Source organism: Necator americanus, chromosome X (assembly GCF_031761385.1).
Source record: "Necator americanus strain Aroian chromosome X, whole genome shotgun sequence".
NCBI lineage: Eukaryota > Metazoa > Nematoda > Chromadorea > Rhabditida > Ancylostomatidae > Necator > Necator americanus.
Genome location: NC_087376.1, coordinates 15,105,996 through 15,126,621, shown reverse-complemented (window position 1 = coordinate 15,126,621; position 20,626 = coordinate 15,105,996). Strand labels below are relative to the sequence as shown.

The 20,626-nt window shown below is 45.2% G+C and overlaps 5 protein-coding genes across 8 annotated transcripts in view; 3 read left to right on the top strand and 2 right to left on the bottom strand.

Moving 5' to 3' along the window:
* RB195_023242 (uncharacterized protein) overlaps positions 1–4,403 on the bottom strand; it is a gene marked incomplete at both ends in the record, with an annotated part of 38,357 nt that extends 33,954 nt beyond the window's left edge. The window contains 3 exons of one of the 2 annotated variants that reach the window (XM_064210605.1): positions 282–410; positions 497–1,257; positions 1,463–1,505. In XM_064210605.1, the coding sequence (XP_064066486.1) occupies positions 282–410; positions 497–1,257; positions 1,463–1,505 (933 nt within the window). Of the gene's footprint in view, positions 1–281; positions 1,387–1,462; positions 1,506–4,333 lie in introns of those variants that run through there. The other variant, XM_064210604.1, reaches the window with a different exon arrangement.
* A 117-nt stretch (positions 4,404–4,520) lies between these two features.
* Positions 4,521–4,892, top strand: RB195_023241 (uncharacterized protein; the record flags this gene model as incomplete). The annotated part of the gene is made up of 1 exon (XM_064210603.1): positions 4,521–4,892. The coding sequence occupies one exon, from the start codon at positions 4,521–4,523 to the stop codon at positions 4,890–4,892; it is 372 nt and encodes a 123-aa protein (XP_064066484.1).
* A 579-nt stretch (positions 4,893–5,471) lies between these two features.
* RB195_023240 (uncharacterized protein) lies at positions 5,472–6,416 on the top strand (the record flags this gene model as incomplete). Its single annotated transcript, XM_064210602.1, has 2 exons — positions 5,472–5,646; positions 5,746–6,416. 2 exons carry the CDS (start codon positions 5,472–5,474, stop codon positions 6,414–6,416), a joined length of 846 nt encoding a protein of 281 aa, XP_064066481.1.
* On the top strand, positions 5,865–6,416 carry RB195_023239 (uncharacterized protein; the record flags this gene model as incomplete). Of its 2 annotated transcripts, none has more annotated exons than XM_064210600.1 (1): positions 5,865–6,416. In XM_064210600.1, the coding sequence occupies one exon, from the start codon at positions 5,865–5,867 to the stop codon at positions 6,414–6,416; it is 552 nt and encodes a 183-aa protein (XP_064066482.1). The 2 variants fall into 2 exon arrangements, with proteins under 2 accessions (XP_064066482.1, XP_064066483.1); XM_064210601.1 differs by having other exon boundaries at positions 6,114–6,416.
* Positions 6,417–8,360: 1,944 nt separating this feature from the next.
* Positions 8,361–18,514, bottom strand: RB195_023238 (uncharacterized protein; the record flags this gene model as incomplete). 2 transcript variants are annotated; one of them, XM_064210598.1, is made up of 5 exons in its annotated part: positions 8,361–8,367; positions 8,476–8,582; positions 16,650–16,765; positions 18,280–18,403; positions 18,455–18,514. In XM_064210598.1, the coding sequence occupies 5 exons, from the start codon at positions 18,512–18,514 to the stop codon at positions 8,361–8,363; spliced, it is 414 nt and encodes a 137-aa protein (XP_064066479.1). The 2 variants fall into 2 exon arrangements, with proteins under 2 accessions (XP_064066479.1, XP_064066480.1); XM_064210599.1 differs by lacking the exon at positions 8,361–8,367 and having other exon boundaries at positions 8,445–8,582.
* Between the last annotated feature and the right edge of the window lie 2,112 nt (positions 18,515–20,626).

The following is a 20,626-nucleotide window of genomic DNA, read 5'->3' as shown; positions in this document are numbered from 1 at the left end:
AAAAGCCTGCAATCAAATGACTAGTAAGGAGGCGGTTTGGAGCCTCCAACAAATAAGATTCATTTGTTCAGTCGGAAGCACGTCATGTCTTCCCACAAAACCCTTGGAACTACAGGATTGCAACTTGCCCATGGGTTTTATGTGCGATCCAGTAATAAAAGAAAGAATTCTATTACGGTGTTCGGAAAGTATCTGCCAAAATACGGCAAAATTTCAAAACAACACAACTTTTTAACAACATTTTATTATTCGACAAAGTAATCTCCATCAACATCGACAACCTTCTGCCAACGTCTCACAAGATCACGGATTCCTTTGGCATAGAACTCCGGCGACTTGGAGGCGAAGAAAGCCCAAAGGTCATTTTCGAGGGGGTCACGATCATCGTAGCGCTTCTCTTCCAGGTGATGCTGAAGCGATCGGAAGAGGTGGTAGTCGCTCGGGGCCACGTCCGGGCTGTACGGTGGGATCCTATTAAGGTGTTTATCAATAGAACTTCCCATCCGAGCTCCAGAATCTTCTGAGAAGTCTTCTTCGCGATGTGAGGGCGCGCGTTATCGTGCAGCAGACGAACACTGTCGAGCTTCGTGTGCTCCTTGCGGATCTTGTCGGCCAGTCTTTGCAGTTGAGCGCAGTAGACCTCGGCAGTAACTAGCATGTTGTCCGGCAGCAGTTCGAAACGGCAGATTCCATGAACCCCCCACCAGACTCTCAGCATGTTTTTCTTCTTATGGATTTCACCTTTCACGAAAGGATCCGGCATTTCATCGCCAGCGCACCACGCACGTTTGTGGGTGTGGTTGACGTAGAGGACCCATTTTCCATCTCCAGTGACAATGGTGTCCAGCCAGTCGAGTCTGCAGCTTATGGAGAGCAGATAAGTGCAGATGTCCGGGCGTCTTTGGCGGTTGCCGCCGTTCAATGCATGTGGGAACCACTGACCGAGCTTGTTCACCATTCCGAAAGATCGCAGTTCATTGCTCACGGTGGACAGTGAACAGCCAAGACTGGCTGCAAAATACCGCACACCTTCATATGGATGCTCCTGCTCCGCCAGATTCTTCAGTTCGTCGAACGATATTGCAGTCGGTCGACCAGAGCGAGGCTCATCTTCGAGTTTCTTGTTCCCGGCTTTGAAGCGCTGGAAGCAGGCGCGCACAAACCGCTCAGAAGGGGCTTCAGTGCCGAGTACTTGACTTAAGTTTTGATGGGCTTCAGCAGCGGGGTGGCCAGAGTCGAACTCGTAAAGGAGTACGTCTCGAATATGAGTGGAATGTTCGCCATTATAGGATGAAATAGGCAAGGAAAAGGGAGCCAGATATGTTGTGTGTATACAAGCGGTAGTATCCTTATTTAATATATTTAAAACGGAAACTTCCAGAACATCTCAAAAAATCTGCGCTACTGCGAAATTTTCGGTAGATACTTTGCGAACACCCTAATAACTCCAGAAAAAAAAAACCCTGGTTCGACAGATCTAGGAAGGACGGTGTTGCAGGAGTCATCAAGGCTGCCGAAATGGAAGAGGAGTAGGATGACGATCTGCACTTACAACGCTTGCATCGGAAGCGGTCAGCAAAGATAAGATTATGCAAACCAAGAAGATTAAGTATACCGTCATCGAACTAACAGAGACGAGGTGATGCCACCCACTAAATATCGAATATGACAATAAAGAACTGTTGTGAAGAATGTGCGATACTAAAAGAGTGGGTGGAGTTGGGGCCTCGTCCACACGAGTATGGCAATGAACATTGATGTCTTAGAACAGCTGTCGATCCAAATCGGACGTTTACGGATGAGAAGATGTGATTCAACGCCAGTTCGTCGCTCCAACATCAATCTACAAAAAAGAAGTAGAAGAATTCTATATGGACCCAAAGAAGTTCTACAAAGAAGACCATACCTTCCACAAAGTCACTGTTGGTGATTTAACGCCAAGACTGACCCAATAAGATCGCCTGAGGAACTTCACATCACCACCCACGGCCTACAATGGAACGAGCAGGGAGAAACGCTTTCCGAGTCTATCATGACGACTAAGAGCACTCATGGAGACTCGCAATTCTAGAAGCCCTCCACTCTACGATAGACTTGGGAGCTACCCAATGGAGAGTATCATAATAAAATCCGCCGCATCATTGTCAGTAAAAGGTTTTGCCCGACGGATATCGCTGTTGTATCAACGTTTTATGCGGGATCGGATCATCGCCTTCTTCGAGGAAGATTTTCTTTCACACGGAGAGGAGAAAAAGCTGAAAACTTCACAAAGCGAAGTCCCAGAACTATTATCGACTGAGACCTCCTCACTTCTCTAGTCGGCTTCAGGGAAGATACCACAATCGACAGCATCGATGACTAATATGATCGGCTGTAGAATATCTCCACTGCAACGAAAGCGAAGAGTTTCAAAACCCCTAACAGACGCCTGTATCGGGAAACTCTAGAGTTAATAGCGTCAGGATGGAGGTGTACGAGCTACAAGCAACCACGCTCGAGCTCGCAAGACTTTGCAGAGAAGCGATAAAGGATGACTTCGAAAAGGGAAGAGCGGCAGAGGCAGGCAAAAGCTTTCGCTACGCCCCTCGGAACTTCCCAAAAGTCATCCCAGAAATCTTCCGTAGCGAAGTTTGATATGCCATCATGTCGGTGAAGAATCGTACTTCACTCTATCCAGACAGAATCAATTCTGAGCATCTGAAGAACCTATTACGTCAGTCCTTATCAACACAGTGACGAAGCTCCTCGCTCTTTATGTGTCGGAATGCTAGGTACCTGAACATGACATGGACAACTATCGCCCAATCTTTTTACTGCTGTTTCGTCGACTTGAAAAAAGCTTGTAATTCAGGTGAGGTGGGAGCATTCGTTGAGGCCTTGGACAAGCGAAGCGTCCCTGCTTCGTACATGAAGATGCTTTGTGAGTTATATACCAACTTCATGACCAAAATTCCCTCATTCTACTACAATATCACCATCGACGTGAAGAGAGAGGTTCGACAAGGTGACACAACCTCAACCACCTGAGTGTGGAAGTGAAGGTTTACAGCCGATATTTACACCATCTTAGTTTCGCTTGTTTCGCAAAAAGTTTCGCTTTTGCACTGTTCTGAAAACATCGAGCATCAATCAGGCGGAACGAATTCTATGATACGTGTGAAAATATCAGTCTTAATCTGAACTTGGAAAAGGCAATGTTTATTAGGAATTGATGTGTTTCTGATGCCACATACACGCTCGGCGTAAAGAGTGTATCCGAATGCTTTAGCTATGCATATCTAGGTCGGGAGACTAATATGATGAACGACCTGACCTCCGAGCTGAGCAGGAGGAAAAGAGCGGGTCGGAGAGCATATGAGAGCATATGTATGTATTATGTAGTGAAGAGTACTAAGAAGATCCTGCTTCGTGTTCACCTAACTCAACAACCAGTTCTTACTTTGAACTACATCGGAAACGTGGGCGTTTCGTAAGTAGGAGGAGAATGCGATCAGCGTCATAAGATGTTCAATTTAAAGGGTGATGCTGGAAGCATCCCGCTTCACGCAATTGAAAGCGGGGATTCAAAGTTTAGTCTTACTTCATCGATAAAAGAGAGACACGTATTCCAAAGAAGGTAAATTTAGGTGGTTACTTATTGGACACTGCGACATGGTGCATGTGGTTTAATTACCATGTTCTTCTTAAAATAGTCAATGAAACCTTCGTAGCAGCCCGCACCTCTAACCACTTTTTTGTTGAAGTGTGCGAAAACATAGCGAGCCAAGACGTGTTTGCTACCTTTCGACACCCCTCCGACACACCACTCAGACTTCCATATTTAATTATGCGAATAGATTTGCATATTTAAGAAAGGCCGTAGTCAAATGAACTTCATATTGGGAAGCCGCTGGTTGAGAACATGAAATAAATATTTGTTCTTTTACCTCTATTTATTTGTACACAGAGGTTCCGAATGTTGCAATGCAAGCTATTTTGGATGCGTATCACTAAAGACCTACACTTTCTACGAAAACTTATCCTCAGAGGAAATACCTAGAAACGATGATCGCTAGTTGCGCTAAGCTGCGGATACCACTAGAAGACCATTGCGCTGCTCCTACCTTATGCTGCACCCATCTCACCGATCCACCTCGCTTACGTAGTGTTAGAAAACAAGTTTAAAAGATTTTGACCATTTATTGAAATCACTCCACGGATATCCCTCACTAAAGGGATTACAGCCAGTTGGTCGCGATGCTAGGTGGCGCGCCAGGTAGGACGGGGTTGCAGGAATCATGTAGACTACCAAAACGGAAAAGGACTAGGATGGCGATCTCTAGTTATAACGCACGTAGGCTTGCATCGGAAGCGGCCATCGAAGATCTGTTGATGCAAGCCAAGAAGATTAAGTACGAGATCATCGGACGACGAGGCGACGTCACACTCTCAACGCCGTATATGAAACTGGAGAAGAACTGTTCTTAGAAACATGCGACAGTAGAGGTGTTGGTGGAGTTGGCTTTCTCGTCAACACGAGTATGGCAAAGAACATCGACTCTTTCGAACAACTTACGACCCGAATCGGACGTCTGCGGATGAGAAGTGGTCCAACACCAGCTTTGACTATCTTCGTCGCTTTCGCTCCAACATCAAGCTACGAAGAAGAAGTCGAAGTTTTCTATATGGACCTGGAGAAGTTATACCGAGAAGATCATGCCTTCTACAAGGTCATAATTGGCGATTTCAACGCCAAAGTTGGCCCAAGAAGAACGCCGGAGGAACTTCACATCGGGACCCACGGCCTACAGTGGAAGAACCAGGGGAAGAGGCTCTTCGAGTCCATCATGACAACTAAGACCGTCCATGGGAACTCGCAATTCCAGAAGCCCTCTTCTATATGCTGGACGTAGGAGTCACCTGGTGGAGGGTACCGTAATGAAATAGACCACATCATCGCCAATAAAAGGTTCTACCTGACGGACGTCGGTGTTGTACCAAAGTTCTATACGGGATCGGACCATTGCCTCCTCCGAGGAAGATTTTCCTTCACAAGGAGAGAAGTGAAAGCCGCCAAGTTCAGAGAGAAACATCGCAGAACTATCATCAACTGGAATTTCTTCGCTACGCTAGCCGGCTTTTGGGAAGACTCCGCAGTGGACAACAGAGGAATATGACCGGCTCGTTGAACACTTTCACGACTGCGCGAAGAAGGCTGAGAGTTTCAAAACCACCAAGAGACGCTCGTCTCTTGAAACTTTTGAGCTGATACGCCAGCGTGGAGCAGCACGAGCAACAGGGAACCAAGAACTCACGTCCGAGCTCGCAAGGCTTTGCAGAGAGGCGATAAAGGAAGACCTTAAAGAGAGAAGAGTAGAAGTGCTGGCTGAAGCTGAAGAGAAAGGGTATGGAGAAAATCATCTGCGACTTCTACTCTGATCTCTTCGACAGCCATGTCCACTTGCCTCCTCACCATCTGAGGGAAGACGGACATGTCATTCCAGAGGCCGAAGTACGGTAATAAATCGTACGGCACCCGATCCCGACAGAATAAGACCAGAACACATGAAGAGCCTTCCGCCAGTACTCATCAACATCCTGGCGAGGCTATTTACATGTTATCTGTCGGAATGCAAGGTTCCTACGCAGTGGAAGACCAGCAAGACCGTGTCATTATATAAAAAGGGAGATCCACATGACATCCGCAACTATCGCCCAATCTGCTTACTGTCCGTACAAGCTCTTTACAAGACTGATCCTTAATAGCATTGAAAGTGTTGGATGAAGGACAGCCATGTGAGCAAGCAGGGTTTCGAAAAGGATTCAGCACGATTGACCACATTAACACTGTTTCGAAACTCATCGAGGTATTGCGAGAGTACAAGATGCCGCTCTGTCTCACCTTCATCGACTTGAAGAAAACCTTCGACTCAGTTGAGACAGAAGCGGTCGTGGAAGCCTTGGACAACCAAGGCATCTCTATTCAGTACATAAAGGTACTTCGAGAGTTGTACAGTAACTTCACGACCGGAATGTCGCCATTCTACAAGAATAACATCATTGACGTGAAGAGGGGAGTCCGACAGGGTGATACAATCTCACCCAAAATATTAATAGCCACCCTTGAGAACGCAATGCGAAAGTTGGAATGGGACGACATGGGAGCGAAGGTTGATGGTCAGCAGCTACACCATTTGCGCTTTGCTGACGACATTGTACTGATAACACCTAGCATCAGCCAAGTGGAACGAATGCTGACCGAATTTGACGAAACATGTGGATGCATCGGTCTTCAGCTGAATCTGCAAAAGACGATGTTCATGCGCAACGGATGGATCTTGGATGCCCCATCCTCGCTTAACGGAAGGAACATATCCGAATGCAGCTATGTTCATCTGGGTCAGGAATTGAACATGATGAATGACCTGACCTCCTAGCTGGGCAGGAGAAGATGAGCGGCTTGGTGAGCGTATAAGAGCATCGAGGAGAGGAAGAAGACCAGGAACACCCGGCTCCGTGCTCACCTCTTCAACATCACCGTACTTCCTGCTTTGACCTATGCTTCGAAAACCTGGGCATTTCACAAGCAGGAAGAAAACGCGGTGAGCGTCATTAAACGCGCAATTGAGAGAGTGATGCTAGGAGCATCCCGCTTCACGCAAGTGAGGGACGGGATTCGAAGTCCTCTCCTACGTCAACGATTGAAGATCAGAGACGCCGACACGTTTGCCAAGGAAAGTGAAATGTAGTGGGCCGGACACGTCATGCGCTTTAACGACAACCGTTGGACCAGAGCCGTGAGCGAATGGGTTCCCGCGATATTAAGCGCAGTACAGGAAGACTGCCGACCCGATGGTCAGATTTCGAAGTCCTTTAAAGAAAATTATGATGTTCTTCGTGTGCCACGCGAAAGAAAGAACCACTGGGCTACTCTGGCACGCGATCGGGACAAATGGAAGAATTACTGGCGCCTGCTCGACCAGTTCAAAGATCAACGGGAGTCAAGGTGATTAAGGTGATTGAAATCACTCTTCCAGATTTGTAAAGATAATGAACATCAGCATTAAACTATGAGTAGATTTGAAAGTTTAACACTATTCTTCAAGCTACCTGAATAATTTTTTGTTCGTTGTTCATTCCTTCTTATTTAGATCCTTATTTTCCTGTTCAAATCCCTATTTTACTTCTCAGTACACTGAAACTAGTGAATTTATAACCATCCTCGTTCGTCTGATTCTTTCTATTACTGATCGTCCAATAAGGTGCGAAAAATTAGGTAGCAGGAGCACGGTATCTCCGCAAGCACATCTTAGATGTCAGAAGTCCGATGGATAGTCATCGGTCTACTGACCGTACGGCTGTTTGGGAGCTTCGTATGTTATGTCGAGTATTGAGATATATTAAGCGAGGGCTCGCCAAATAGAAGAGACAGAAGATAATGGAAAAATAAGACACAGCGGGAATTGATCGTTGAATGATGACTGCTTGGATCCTGTATTCCTGTAGGAAACTATAAAATGTGTTGAATTGTTTAAGTCCCAAGATTTTGCCATGGCTTGAACTCACTTTTACCGACACAATTTACGAACTTTGAGTGAAGCTTTCACGAAATACAGAAGCGAAGTGCGAAACTCGTGCTCAGGTTATACGTCCGGAGCACGAGCTCATCATCTTAAAGGCAACGTTTTACGGAATTGGCGTCGTGTGGAAACCTGATGGAGAACAGTGTTTGGAGTGTGAGATTATGAATATGAACGTGGCCAATTTGACCGTCCCAAAAAATAGCGTGGAAACTTCGCTTGTCTCCACAACGTGTGTTAGAAAGCGTCACTACTGTACACTCTCCGGTTTCCTCAGCAGCCTGTTCATTGCTCCTACATGAACAGGCTGCTGAAAAGACTTATTCTCGAATGCTCGGGGGTAACAGTGGATGTGATTCGTCCCAACTTACCTTGCAAGAAGAAACGCCGTTTTCTGTGGCGTTCTTCAGCACGATTAGAAGGTTTCTACACTATGTCAATCTCGTGATACGCCTTTAAGTAAATAACAAATCCCTGACTCACATTCCTGTACTAGACATTTCAACGCCTTTTTTTCACTTTCCGTTGTTTTATGCTTATGTTTGTTCTCAAATTTTCTCAAAAGTGAAGTGCATATGTATGAAGGCAAAAGTGAGAGGGTTGAAGAAGTACTGTATCCTAGCACATGTATGCTTAACTAGGCCTGTTCTTGAAAAGGAAGAGTGTTATACCTTGAAGCCGAAGTAGAGACAAAAGGATCTGTTTAATACTGTGTTTAATATTTGAAAAAAAGTTCCAGAATCACTGTGGTTACTTGTGATTTTGATGATGATTAGTAAAAATGCTATGACGCTTTGAAAGCTACGAGCTAAAAGTTATAATTGTGAGCAAAGTCTCATTTGTACTTTAAACGAAACAGAAGTTATGTCAGCAGAGGTTACTATTTTATCTCAGAACAGAGCAGTAGATAACATACCAGTAAGCAAGACCAAACGTCTCTCCTGAGAATCCTGCAACTGATGAAACTGCAACAACTTGTCCAGAATTCCTCTCCATCATGGGTTTGAGAAAAGCGCGAATTGTCTAAAACATATGTCAAATAAATGAGTATATGTACGCCTATGAAGCCTCTACTTCAGGCTTTCTTTGGGAACAACCTATTCGCACAAAAGTACCGTCTTCCTGTGTTTTTGTTTTTTATAGTGTGTTCGAAAGGGGCTGACAAAGCTTGCTGCGTCGTTCGCACATTCTGACATCATCGTGCACACATGCAGTCACTTTTCCTTCGAATTCTCATGCACTGCGGTCCGAAAAAAATATAGTTGCCGCTTAGAGTGAGAACGAGTGAGTGAATGGGGCGACTAAGGTCGCGACGCTGCTCAATAATCATTTTCTAAGCCTGACATATTACATATAGCCACTCCCATCCAGGTTCAATCGTGCCGACCGATTTAACACATTCTTCGCCAACGGTGCTTGAGTCTTAAGCACATCACTCAAAAGTCAAATAAAAACTGGCGAGAGGAGCTTCCTATGGTTTGAATGTCACGCAGAACTTGCCCTCTACAACAAGGATATTTATTTTTCTTAATGCAAAGTTCAGTCCTTCATGGCTTCTTGCCTGTTTTGCGCGGTTCCGTGACCGTTAATAAATCATGCAGGATCTCAGACTTTTATTTTTCTTGAAGTATAGCCGACTCTTTCTCGAATAAATTATCATTGGATGCCGCAGGTTTCGGTGCTAGATCGCATCCCAGCTCTTAGAGAACCGTCACTTAAAGGTCGCGTATCACAAAACTGAAGATGTTTTTGTGCCCGTGGGGAAGCATAGAGTGCAGCATCCACGAGCGAGGTCGAAAATCAATGAAGTCTCCTCACCAGCCTTTTCAAGTAGAATCAATGAATATGCTTCTGGGGGAAACGGAGCGAGTTTAAGGATGATATGTTCTTACGTAATTCGTAGGAACAAGAGCCGTTCCCACACCTTTTTTCAGGATCGTTAGGAAAATTGATCGCGACAACGTCCATACTCACTACTTCACTCGTAATCTGCACTCCGGACTCTATGTTTGCGAATGTCGAATGACAGTGGAGAAGAACTGCTCCGAAGAACGTGCGAGAGTAGAGAATTGGGTGGAATTGATGCCTCGTCCACAGGAATATGACGAAGAACATCGACTCGTTTGAACAACTTACGACTCGGACGTCTGTGGATGAGAGGACGTGGTTCAACGCCAGCTTTGCAATCTTCGCCGCTTACTCTCCAGCATAAAGCTACGAAAAAGTCGAAACTTTCTATATAGACCTGGAGAACTTCTACAGAGAAGATCATACCTTCTACAAGAGCATTGCTGGTGATTTTAACGCCAAGATTGGCCCCAGAAAAACGCTCTAGGAACTTCACATCGGGATCCACGGAATCCAATAGAACGAACAGGGAGAAAGGCTTTCCGAGTTTATCATGACTAAGAATACCCATGGATGGTCGCAATTCCCGAAGCCTTTCACTCTATGATAGGCTTGGGAGCCACCCGATGGAGAGTATCATAATGAAATCGAGCGCATCATTGTCAGTAAAAGGTTTTGCCTGACGGATATTGCTGTTGTGCCAAAGTTTTATACGGGATCGGACCAACACTTTCGGCGAAGATTTTCGTTTACCCGGAGAGAAGAGAAAGCCGCAAAGTTCAGAAAGCGAAGTCCAACATCTATAATTAACTGGGATTTTTTTTTTCCTACGCTAGCCGGCTCATGGGAAGATTCTGCAGTGGATAGCATCGACGAGGAATACAATCGGCTCGTTGAACATCTTCATGACGGCGCGAGGAAAGCTCACAGTTCTAAAATCACACAGAGACGTCTATCTCCGAAAACTATAGATCTGATACGTCATCGTGGAGCTGCATAAGCTGCAGACAACCGGGAACTAACATCCGGGGTAGCAAAGCTCTGCAGAGAGGTGATAAAAGAAGACCTCGAAAAGAAAAGAGCAGAAGTGTTGACTGAAGCTGCCGGGGCGGCAAAGGGAATTCGCAAATCAAAAGACGAGGAATCGCCCAATCTGCTTAGTATCCGTCATCTACGAGCTCTTCACAAGAGTGATCCTTAACAGTATTGAGAAGTGTTGGATGGAGGACAGAAATGCGAGCGAGCAGGATTTCGAAAGGGATTCAGCACGACAGATCGCTTCGAAACTCGAGGTATCGCGACTGCACAAGATGCCGCTATGTCTCACCTTTTTCAAAGAAGGCCATCGACTCATTTGAGACTGTAGCGGTCATGGAGACCTTGGACAACTAAGACGTCCCTACTCAGTACATGTAGCAACTTCGAGATTTGTACAGTGACTTTACGACCAGGATTTTGCCATTTTACAAAAAATATCATCACTGACGTTAAGAGAGGGGTCCGACAGGATAAAACAATCTCACCTAAAATATTCACGGCCACGTCGAGAACGCAATGCGAAAGTTGGAATGGGACTACATGGAAGTGAAGGTTGATTGTTGGCAGCTATACCACATGCGCTTTGTTGCTGACATCGTTCTAATAACATCTAGCATCAGGCGGGCGGAACGAATGCGGAGCGATGTGGATGCATGGGTCGTCAGTTGAATCTGAAAAAAAAAACGATGTTCATGGGAATCTTGCAGGTCTCAGATGCTCCATTTACGCTCACCCGAAGAACATACTCGAATGCACCAGTTGCGTTTATGTGAGTCGGAAAACGAACATGAAGAACAACCTGATCCCAAAGCTGGGCAGGAGGAAACGAGCGCCTTGGGAGACGTATAAGAGGATATAGTGAAGAAGACTAAGAACATCCGGATCCGTGCTCACCTTTTCAACACTACAGTACTTCCTCCTCTGACCTATGCTTCAGAAACCTAGACATTTCCCTGGCAGGAGGAAAATGCGGTGAGCGTCATTGAACATGCAATTTAGAAAGTGATACTAGGAGTATTCCGCTCCACGCAAGTGTGGGACGGGATTCGATGTTCTCTCCTACGTCATCGAGGATCACAGACGCCGCCGCATTTGCCAAGGAAAGTGAAATATAGTGGGCCGGACACGTGATGCGTTTCAACGACAACCGTTAGACCAGAGCCATGAGCGACTGGGTTTCACGCGATATTAAGCGGATTACAGGAAGACTGGCGACCCGATGGTCAGCACAAAGTCCTTGAAAGAAAAATTCGATGCTCTTTGTGTCTCATTCATTCGAAAAAAGAAGCCGTTGGGCGATTTTGGCACGCGATCGGCACAAATGGAAGGATTACTGGCGCCCGGTCGACCAGTTCGAAGAACAGAAGGAGTCATGGTGATCACGGTGATCAAACCACGATCGGCGAAGTAGAGCATTAAATGCACTGGTTCCCCCTGCAATGCAACTTGTTGCGCGACAAAACGCGAGCAACTTCGTCATCGTTTAACATCCACAAGCAACGTAAGGTAGCTCAAACAAGTTCAACTTGCACACTTGCAGATACTTAACAGATTGCCATAGTTCCACTACCTGCTATGGGTTGCATCGTTGGGGACATTGGTGCAACCAAGTCTGTTTCACACGCCTTATTCTAGATTAGTAATGAGAACTGAGCGTGATGACGTTCACATCCGTTAACTACACTCCTGCCCCTGTCTAGTTTCGGTTAGATCCCAACAATGTCAATTTCGTTGTATGCTGCCCAAAAGATTAATGCTGCAAACTTTTCACTCAGCTCCGTAGCCATGTCACTTCGGCCACTCGCTGCCAACTTGAGGCCCTCGGTTGGAAACCGGTCCCCCATCCATCCTGTTCCCACCACCTCACTCCAGACCACCATTTGTTCGAGGCCCTTAAGCACTCTTTGATGTATGATGTGAAAAACGTTCAATTCATTCTTCTAATCCACTGTTGAATTTTTCTTTGAGTCTCACCTCCCCAACTTCTTCTTCCAGGAAATTATAACTCTTCCAGAAAGATGAAGCACTGTGATAGACGCTCTTGGTGAATACATTGACGGATGATCGTAATTGTGTGATTGAGAAGCTATGAAATTGCAAAGTGTATGCGTGTGTAAAAAATAAGAAGCCGACCTTATACAGTCTTACACAACAGTCAAAAACGCACAAATGAGGAAATATTGATATTTTCAATTTGATATTTTTGATATAATTTGATATTTATAATTTGATATTTAAATAAATTTAATATTTTGATTACATGTGGTCGTTTCAGCCCTTCAACACATTTCCAACTAGGAGCTTAGGCTATGTTCAAATGTGTCTCACTTGAGCTCCCGTTGTTCATCGATTTGCTCGAGCGGGTACTGGAAACACTTCCATTCGTCCCGATCGCGCGCAAATGTTGCCCAGTGGCGCGAGGGAATCAAAGAGCATCTTTTTTTTTTCGAAGGGCTTCATAAAGAGGTCTGACCATCGGGTCGGCAGTCTTCCCGTAGTTCGCTTAATATCGCGTGAAACCCAGTCGCTCATGGCTCTGGTCCAACGGTTGTCGTTAAAACGCATCACGTGTCCGCATCACCTCATTCTACTTTCTTTGGCAAACGCGGCGGCGTCTCTAATCTTCGATCGCTTACGTAGGAAAGAACATAGGATTCCCTCTCGCACCTGTGTAAAGCGGGATACTCCTAGCACCAGTCAATCAATTGCGCGTTCAATAACACTCAACGCATTTTCTTGTTGCATGCAAAACAAACAAGTTTCCGAAGCATAGGTCAAAACAGGTAGTACGGTAGTGTTGAAAAGGTGAGCACGGAGCAGGGTGTTCCTCGTCTTCTTCACTACATCCTCGATATTCTTATACGCTTCCAAAGTCGCTCATTTCGTCCTGCCCAGCTTAATGGTCAGGTCGTTCTTCATGTTCATTTCCCGACCCTGATCAACGTTGCTGATGCATTGGGATACATTCGTTCCGTTGAGCGTGAATGGGGCACCAGAAACTCATCCGTTCCTCATGAACATCGTCTTGTCTAGGTTCAATAGAAGACTAGTCTTCTTACACGTTTCATGAAAGTCGGCCAGGATCCGTTCCGCACGATCGATGCTTGATGTCATTAGAACGATATCATCAGCGAAACGAAGATGGTGAGAATGCAGGCGGTCAACTTCCATTGACGAACCCCCTTTCTTCACGTCCATTATGACATCATTGTAGAATGGGGAAATTTTAGTCGTGAAGTTGCTATACAACTCACGAAGTATCTTTTTGTAAGGAGTGGGGACGTCCTAGTGGTCCAAGGCCTCCATGACCGTTTCGGTTTCAACCGTATCGAAGGCTTTCTTCAAATCGATGAAAGTCTGTTGAAACATCTTGTTCTTCTATGAGTTTTGCAGCAGTATGTATGTGGTTAATCGTACTGAATCCTTTTCGAAACCTTGCTTGCACGCATGGATGCCCTTCATCTAATGTTCTTTCCTGTTAAGGATCACTCTCATGAAGAGCTTGTAGATGACAGACAGTAAGCAGATTGGGCGATAGTTGCCGATGTATTGTGGGTCTTCCCCCTTATACAACAACCGTCTTGCTGGTTTTCCTTTGCTTAGAAATCTTGCGTTCGTACAGATAACAAGTGAAGAACTTCGCCAGTGTGATGATGAGGATTGAGGTAATTCAGATGTTCGGGCTTGATTTTGTCGGAACCAGGTGAAGTACGATTCTTCACCGACCTGATGACATGACGGACTTCGGAAGGGAAGATTTCTGGAATGACTTATCCATCCTCCCTCAGATGGTGAAGACAGAAGTGGATGTGGGTGTGTTGAAATTGTGAATGTTCTCCTTCTCCATCTCCCTTCTCGATGCGATAGTTGTTCCATCTGGGATTCGGAGCAATCGTTACTGTTTTACAATTGGCTAAATTCCGACGGGCGCAGCGAATTCTCTGTTCCGCCTCTACAGCTTCAGCCAACACTTCTGCTCTTCTGTCTTTGAGGTTTTCTTTTATCGCCTCCCTGCAAAGCCTTGCGAGCTTCCACATGAGTTCTTGGTTGCCTGCAGCTCGTGCAGCTCCACGCTGACGTATCAGTTCTAGAGTCTTCGGAGACAGGCGTCTCTTGCGTTTTTTTGAAACTCTTCGCTTTCCTCGCACAGTCGTGATGATGCTTTACAGGTCGTTCATATTCGTCATCGATGCTGTCCATGACGGCATCTCCCCAAAAGCCGACAAAAGAAGCGAAGAGTTCCCAGTCGATGATGGTTCTGGAAGTTCGCATTGTAAACTTCGCGGCTTCTTCTCCTCTCCGTGTGAAAGAAAACCTTCCTCGAAGAAGGCGATGATCCGATCTCGCATAAAACGTTGGTACAACAGCGATATCCGTCGTACAAAACCTTTTACTGACAATGGTGCAGTCGATTTCATTATGATATTCTCCATCGGGTGGTTCCCAAGCCTATCATAGAATCTTCTGGAATTGCGACCTTCCATGGGTATTCTTAATCGTCATGATAAACTCGGAAAGCCCTTCTCCCTGTTCGTTCCATTGGAGGCCGTGGATCCCGATGTGAAGTTCCTCAAGCGTTTTTCTGGGGCTAATCTTGGCGTTAAAATCACCAACAATGCCCTTGTAGAAGGTATGATCTTCTCCATAGAACTTTTCCATGTCCATATAGAAAGCTTCGACTTCTTCTTCTTTGTAGCTTGATGTTGGAGCGTAAGCGACGAAGATAGTCAAAGTTAGGGTTGGACCACATCTTCTCATCCGCAGACGTCCGATTCGTTGTTCGAAAGAGTCGATGTTCTTTGTCATACTCGTGTTGACGAGGATGCCAACTCCACCAACACCTCAACTGTCGCTTGTTCATAAGAATAGTACTCCAGTTACATATACGGCATTGAGAGGGTGACGTCTTCTCGTCTCGGTCAGTCCGATGACGTCGTACTTAATCTTCTTGGGTTGCATCATCAGATCTTCGGTAGCCGCATCCGTTGCGAGCGTACGGGCGTTATAAGTACAGATCGTCATTTTAGTCCTTTCCCATTTCGGCAGCCTTGGTGACTCCCGCAACCCTGTCTTTCCAGGCGCTACAGTACCGGGCCTTCCTCCGGAATCAGGAAACTCTTTTCTATTACTGAGACGTGCGTAAAATTTTGAAACTCGTGGACAGGTAGCAAGCCTCTAGTCCTATGAGTTTTTGGGAGATCGTTGTGTTTTCCCGGAGTGGACAGGAGGAGCTTATTTGTTGGAAGGGACTCCAAACCGCCTCCCTTGCATCTCCCAGTCACTTGATTGCAAACTTTTGGCCGGACCGACGAGCGGGATACAGTAGTATTACGAGCCGATCCGAGCACTCGCTCCTTTCTCAACAATATGTCAGTTTTGGAGAGATCTCAAAGAGAGAAAACCAGTTATACATAAATTGTTCCAAAATTTGCATTTTATGACAAGAAGACAGCGGTGCTGACGGGTCTCAAAGAGCTAGTCGGGTCAAAACGAGATAAAGCACGGAGCAGCTGCGTAAGCGGGTGCGCTCGAAGCGGTGCAGTGGAGGCAGCGACCTGAATCGAGGTGGAAACATCGCTAACTGCAGCCATGGGTGATGCTAGCAGGGGTTCCTCCACAATCCTAACTGCTACGCTCTACTCTACACCGTGCTCCATTTTGTTTTGACCTTACTATACTCCGGCTTAATCTTCTCTTCCCTCTTCTTCTCATCCCGAGTCCAGAGCTTTAATTACTTCACCGACCCATTATCTGACTCTGATATGAAGTGAATGCTGTGACAAGGAAAATTGGTGAGATGCCTCGCTTGGCTTCTCTCCCGGTCTGCTCGCAGTGGAGAATTGCTTTGCTTGACTTGGTGAACACTTTGTATAAGACGTTCTCTAGTTGGAAAAAATCCAAAAACAGGTCAAAAAACCTACTATTTTTCCCAACTACGCTAAAAAGAGAAAGAGATAGAAGAGATAGAAACACCAACTTTTGAACAAATATACACAAAATCTATCTCTCCCACAATGAAAGATTGTACTGTATAAAGTTCATTGTTTATTTTAAAAGTCGTTATTCAGCAACTCATGCGGACTACTTTGCATTAATGTTACCCCTATTTCCAGTTGTAGATGTCACGAAACAGTTAATAGTGCAACTCATTTTCGTCCATGTATCATTCGAATAAACGACCATGATAGGAAGTGATTAACCCACATTGATGGTCCCAATGACGTTAACTTCCAGTGATTGAAGAAGTTCCCTGGTTGTCAGCTCCATAAATGGTGCAAACGAGAGGACGGCCGCGTTACATAGAACAATGTCCACTTTTCCTAAACCACCAGATATGAAATATTATTCTCGAGTTGCTTAGTTCATCTTTAATTACTTGGATAGCTAGCTTCTTTTCCATTCTTTTCTTTTTAGGCTATCTATGGGAAAATAAAAGCCACTACTGACTGGTGACATAGTCACTCAAAACGGCCTAAAGCGCGGTGCAGTCGCAAAAGCACTTGCACTTGAAGAGATGCGGCGAAGCCATTGGTTGCTACCAAAGAAGGACCCTCGTTATCTCTACTCATCTCTGTAGCTCGAGTGAACTACCAATGGTCTCACTCCGATCGTAGCAGACACATCAGGCGCAACCGCTTACGCAACTGCAACCTCAGGGCGTTTTGACCCGACTCTATGACGTGCGATTGTGACCGCGTATGACTGTGCCCTCCACTACACCACTTTTTTTAGAGTCAATGTCACCTGCAGATTAATTTTCTCTGGGTAGTCGCGACGCGTCTGCCGTAACACACGCACTGCACTCTCTTCCAGTCAAGGGAAGATTGCGCAAAGATCAATATCGACAGCTCTATTCTTTTCAATCTTTTACTGTTTCTGACTATTACGAACTGCTGCAGAAGTGAATCTCCATGGTTCATTTCAAAACTCATGGAGAATCCACACTGCATGATAATTGCTCACTGTGGGCGTGTTTATGATTGTGTGCTTCTCTGCACTGCATTGACACTTATTGTTTGGCAGCGATCGACAAAATCCCCACTTCTTGATGAATTTGAATCTGTCCATTTTAATAGCGCCAATTCCATAGGCGTCAACGCCTATGAAATTGCAAAATAGGTCAGGTCGTTTTGACCGGACTGAAGACCTCTCTTTAAAAAATCCTTAGTTAACTGTTCACTTGCTCTTGAGTACAAATAGACTTTCGAAAAGCATTGATATTGGCAGTGTTAATCGTTCGAGATGAATACATTATGCGAGTAACCATGCTAGTAGTTCGTATACGAGTGCACTTACCTCTAAAAGAACGGAACCATTACCATTTAAAAGAAGAAAGCTACAAAATGAACACTTGAGGTTTGTCTAGGGATCTAAAAGCGCCGTTAATTATCAGTTGATGTTGAAACAACTATTGAGTATTTTACGTCCTAAGTATGAAAGCCGTTGTTCACCATCCCCAAGTGTTTTTCGAACGTCACATGGAAGTTCACAAAACCTTGAACATTGAGCTTCTGCATACTTGACTCGAGCTGTACAACCTTTCAATCATTTCCAAATCTGTCTGTATATAGTCGGGTCAAAACGACATGAAGCATGGACAGTTGCGTAATCGGGTGCGCTCGAAGCGGTGTGGTGGAAACAGCGGTTGGAATGGAGGTGGGACCACGAACTGCATAGATGGGTGGCGGTAGCGAGGATCCTTACACGATCTCAACCGCTACGCTTCTCTCCGCCGCTTCGAGCGCAGCAGCTTACGCATCTGTCCGTGTTTCATGTCATTTTTGACCCAACTATACTTAGAAGTAATCTCCCATTGTAGCTTTTGCGTACTGACCATAATCCTCATGAATTCTGTGAGCTATCCTTTCCATTTCGTGTTCGTCTCTAATGTCGCAGTGATAGGCTTTTGCTTGACCACCCCCATCTAGTATTGAGCGGGCTGTTCCTTCAGCACCTTTCTGAAATCTGATCATTTGCTGACAGAAATATTATTCATGTGCCACACTTACACTATCAATATCGATTACGATCAGCTTAGCTCCTTTCTCGACTGCTAGAATTTGGGACATTCTTCTTCCCAGGCCAGACGCTCCTCCGGTTATTACAATCACATTACCAGTCACGTCATGAAAATCAGGCAACTTTAGGTTTAAAGAACAAAACTACAAGACGTGTTCCTATTTACCCTGACTTTATTGATAGACGGAAATGATGTAATGATGGTCAATCAATAAATTCAGCGTAGAAATCTCATGCAACGTTTCATCTAATCATTCTGTGGAATGCTCTGCACTAGTACCTTCTGCTTTAATGAAATCCACCTTTTTATGTCCTTAGGAATATCTACTAGGAATAAATGGAGAAGGAGCCCGATAGTGCTTAAAATTTTGAAGGACCAGTGATTGTACATGTCTGAAAAATCAACATCACAAGTGTAAGGAAGAGAAGGACAAGAGTGGAAAAACGTTTAAGATATTCGTATGTGAACATAACCAAACTGTACAACAGAAACGAAGTTAACATGGGAATAGATGCAAAGCAATTCGGAACGTCCACGTTCCGTTGGTACAATTTTGCATCGAGGTCACCCTTCGATCGAACAGTGTCCTTGACGACATAGCGAAAACTGAGTACACCACCCCAAAACAGAAATTTTTTTTTCTACATTAACAACCAGTTAGGATTTTGATTAGGGAATGATTCTATAAACCATCTTCGATTGTACATATACAAACTAAATCGACATTGAATATATTCTCTCTAATGATATCTTGCCTTTTTCTCGCAGTAAATAAGCTACATCTGTAAAGAGGAGTCTTCTATAAAGCAAAACACTAATTGAAAGATAGGAATGAATAGAGAAGAACCTAGTTCATCATGGTGATTGTACTAAATTTGATTACGAAATGTTGAACACTTTGGGCAGTTGGGTATCGCACTGTAATCATGGAAGAACCAGCTCCACTTTCTGAAAAGCCTGCTTTGGTTAAAGGCATCATCCCACGAATCTGAGGTGGTGTAGATTTCAGGTGGAGTATTCGTATACGAGATGGGAGACTACGGAGAGGGAGGTGATTCCGTCCATTTCTTGCTAATTGCCGTAAAAAACGGCCCGGAAGATGCGGCGCCGCACAAGACTGGCGCGCTCCAATCGAACCTCTTATACAAAATGGTGCGCCAAAACGAATGAGGCCGTTTCTTCCGGGCCGTTTTTTACGGCAATTACCAAGAAATGGACGGAATCACCTCCCTCTCCGTAGTCTCGCATCCCGTATACGAATTCTCCACCTGAAATCTGCACCACCTCAGATTCGTGGGGTGATGCCTTTAAATTTGGCGATGTTGGAGTCTTTCCACTAAGAGACAAAGTCAGTAGTGCATATCTGTTAGAGAGCTATCACGATCGAGTTCTTCTAGAAACAGGTATAAAGTGTCTGGCGTTAGTCAATCCACTTGGGATGCGCCACCGCGTTCACTTCAATTCAGAATCGTTTGAAGCTTACGAACGCTTAACTAGCCTGCACAATGACTTGCGCGGACTAGCCGATGTTTCAAGTCAGTGTTTTATCCTCCCAGACAAATCTGGTACCAATTTATCGACCGCGGAAGGATGAAGAGCCTGGTTGACACTGGGGCGGAATCGATCTACCAATCGGTCTTGTTGCAGCCACAGCTGAACCTCTTACCGTCCGCTGCTTCTCCTAACTGCCTTTAAAAACTGCGTGTGAAACGATCGATTGAGTTTTCCTTTAAGGCGAACGACCAGTGAGTTACTGATGCTGTGCCTCCCGCTGGCTAGCAGCGATGGAGCGTATGCCTACGTTCACATACGTGACACATTGTTAATTGTCTCGTAGGAAAATTCGATCGACAACAGAGCAGCAACATAACTCTTGAGCATTACCGCCACTCGAAGGGGGAAACATTGGCCAACATTTCTGGCGAGTGTAGGGGAGTCGGTTAGAGGTTCCGCTAACTGCATGATCGATGGATGGTTCGAAACCGCCTAGTCATAACAAAACCCTTCATCCCTCGGAGAGAAAATTGGTACCAGACTTGTTTGTGTGAATAAAACACCGAATTGACAGGTCGGCCAGTCCCCACTAGCCATTATAAACTAAGCGTTCGTAAATCTCAAACGATTCTGAGTTGAAGTGAATCCCAAGAACTTCAGCTAACGC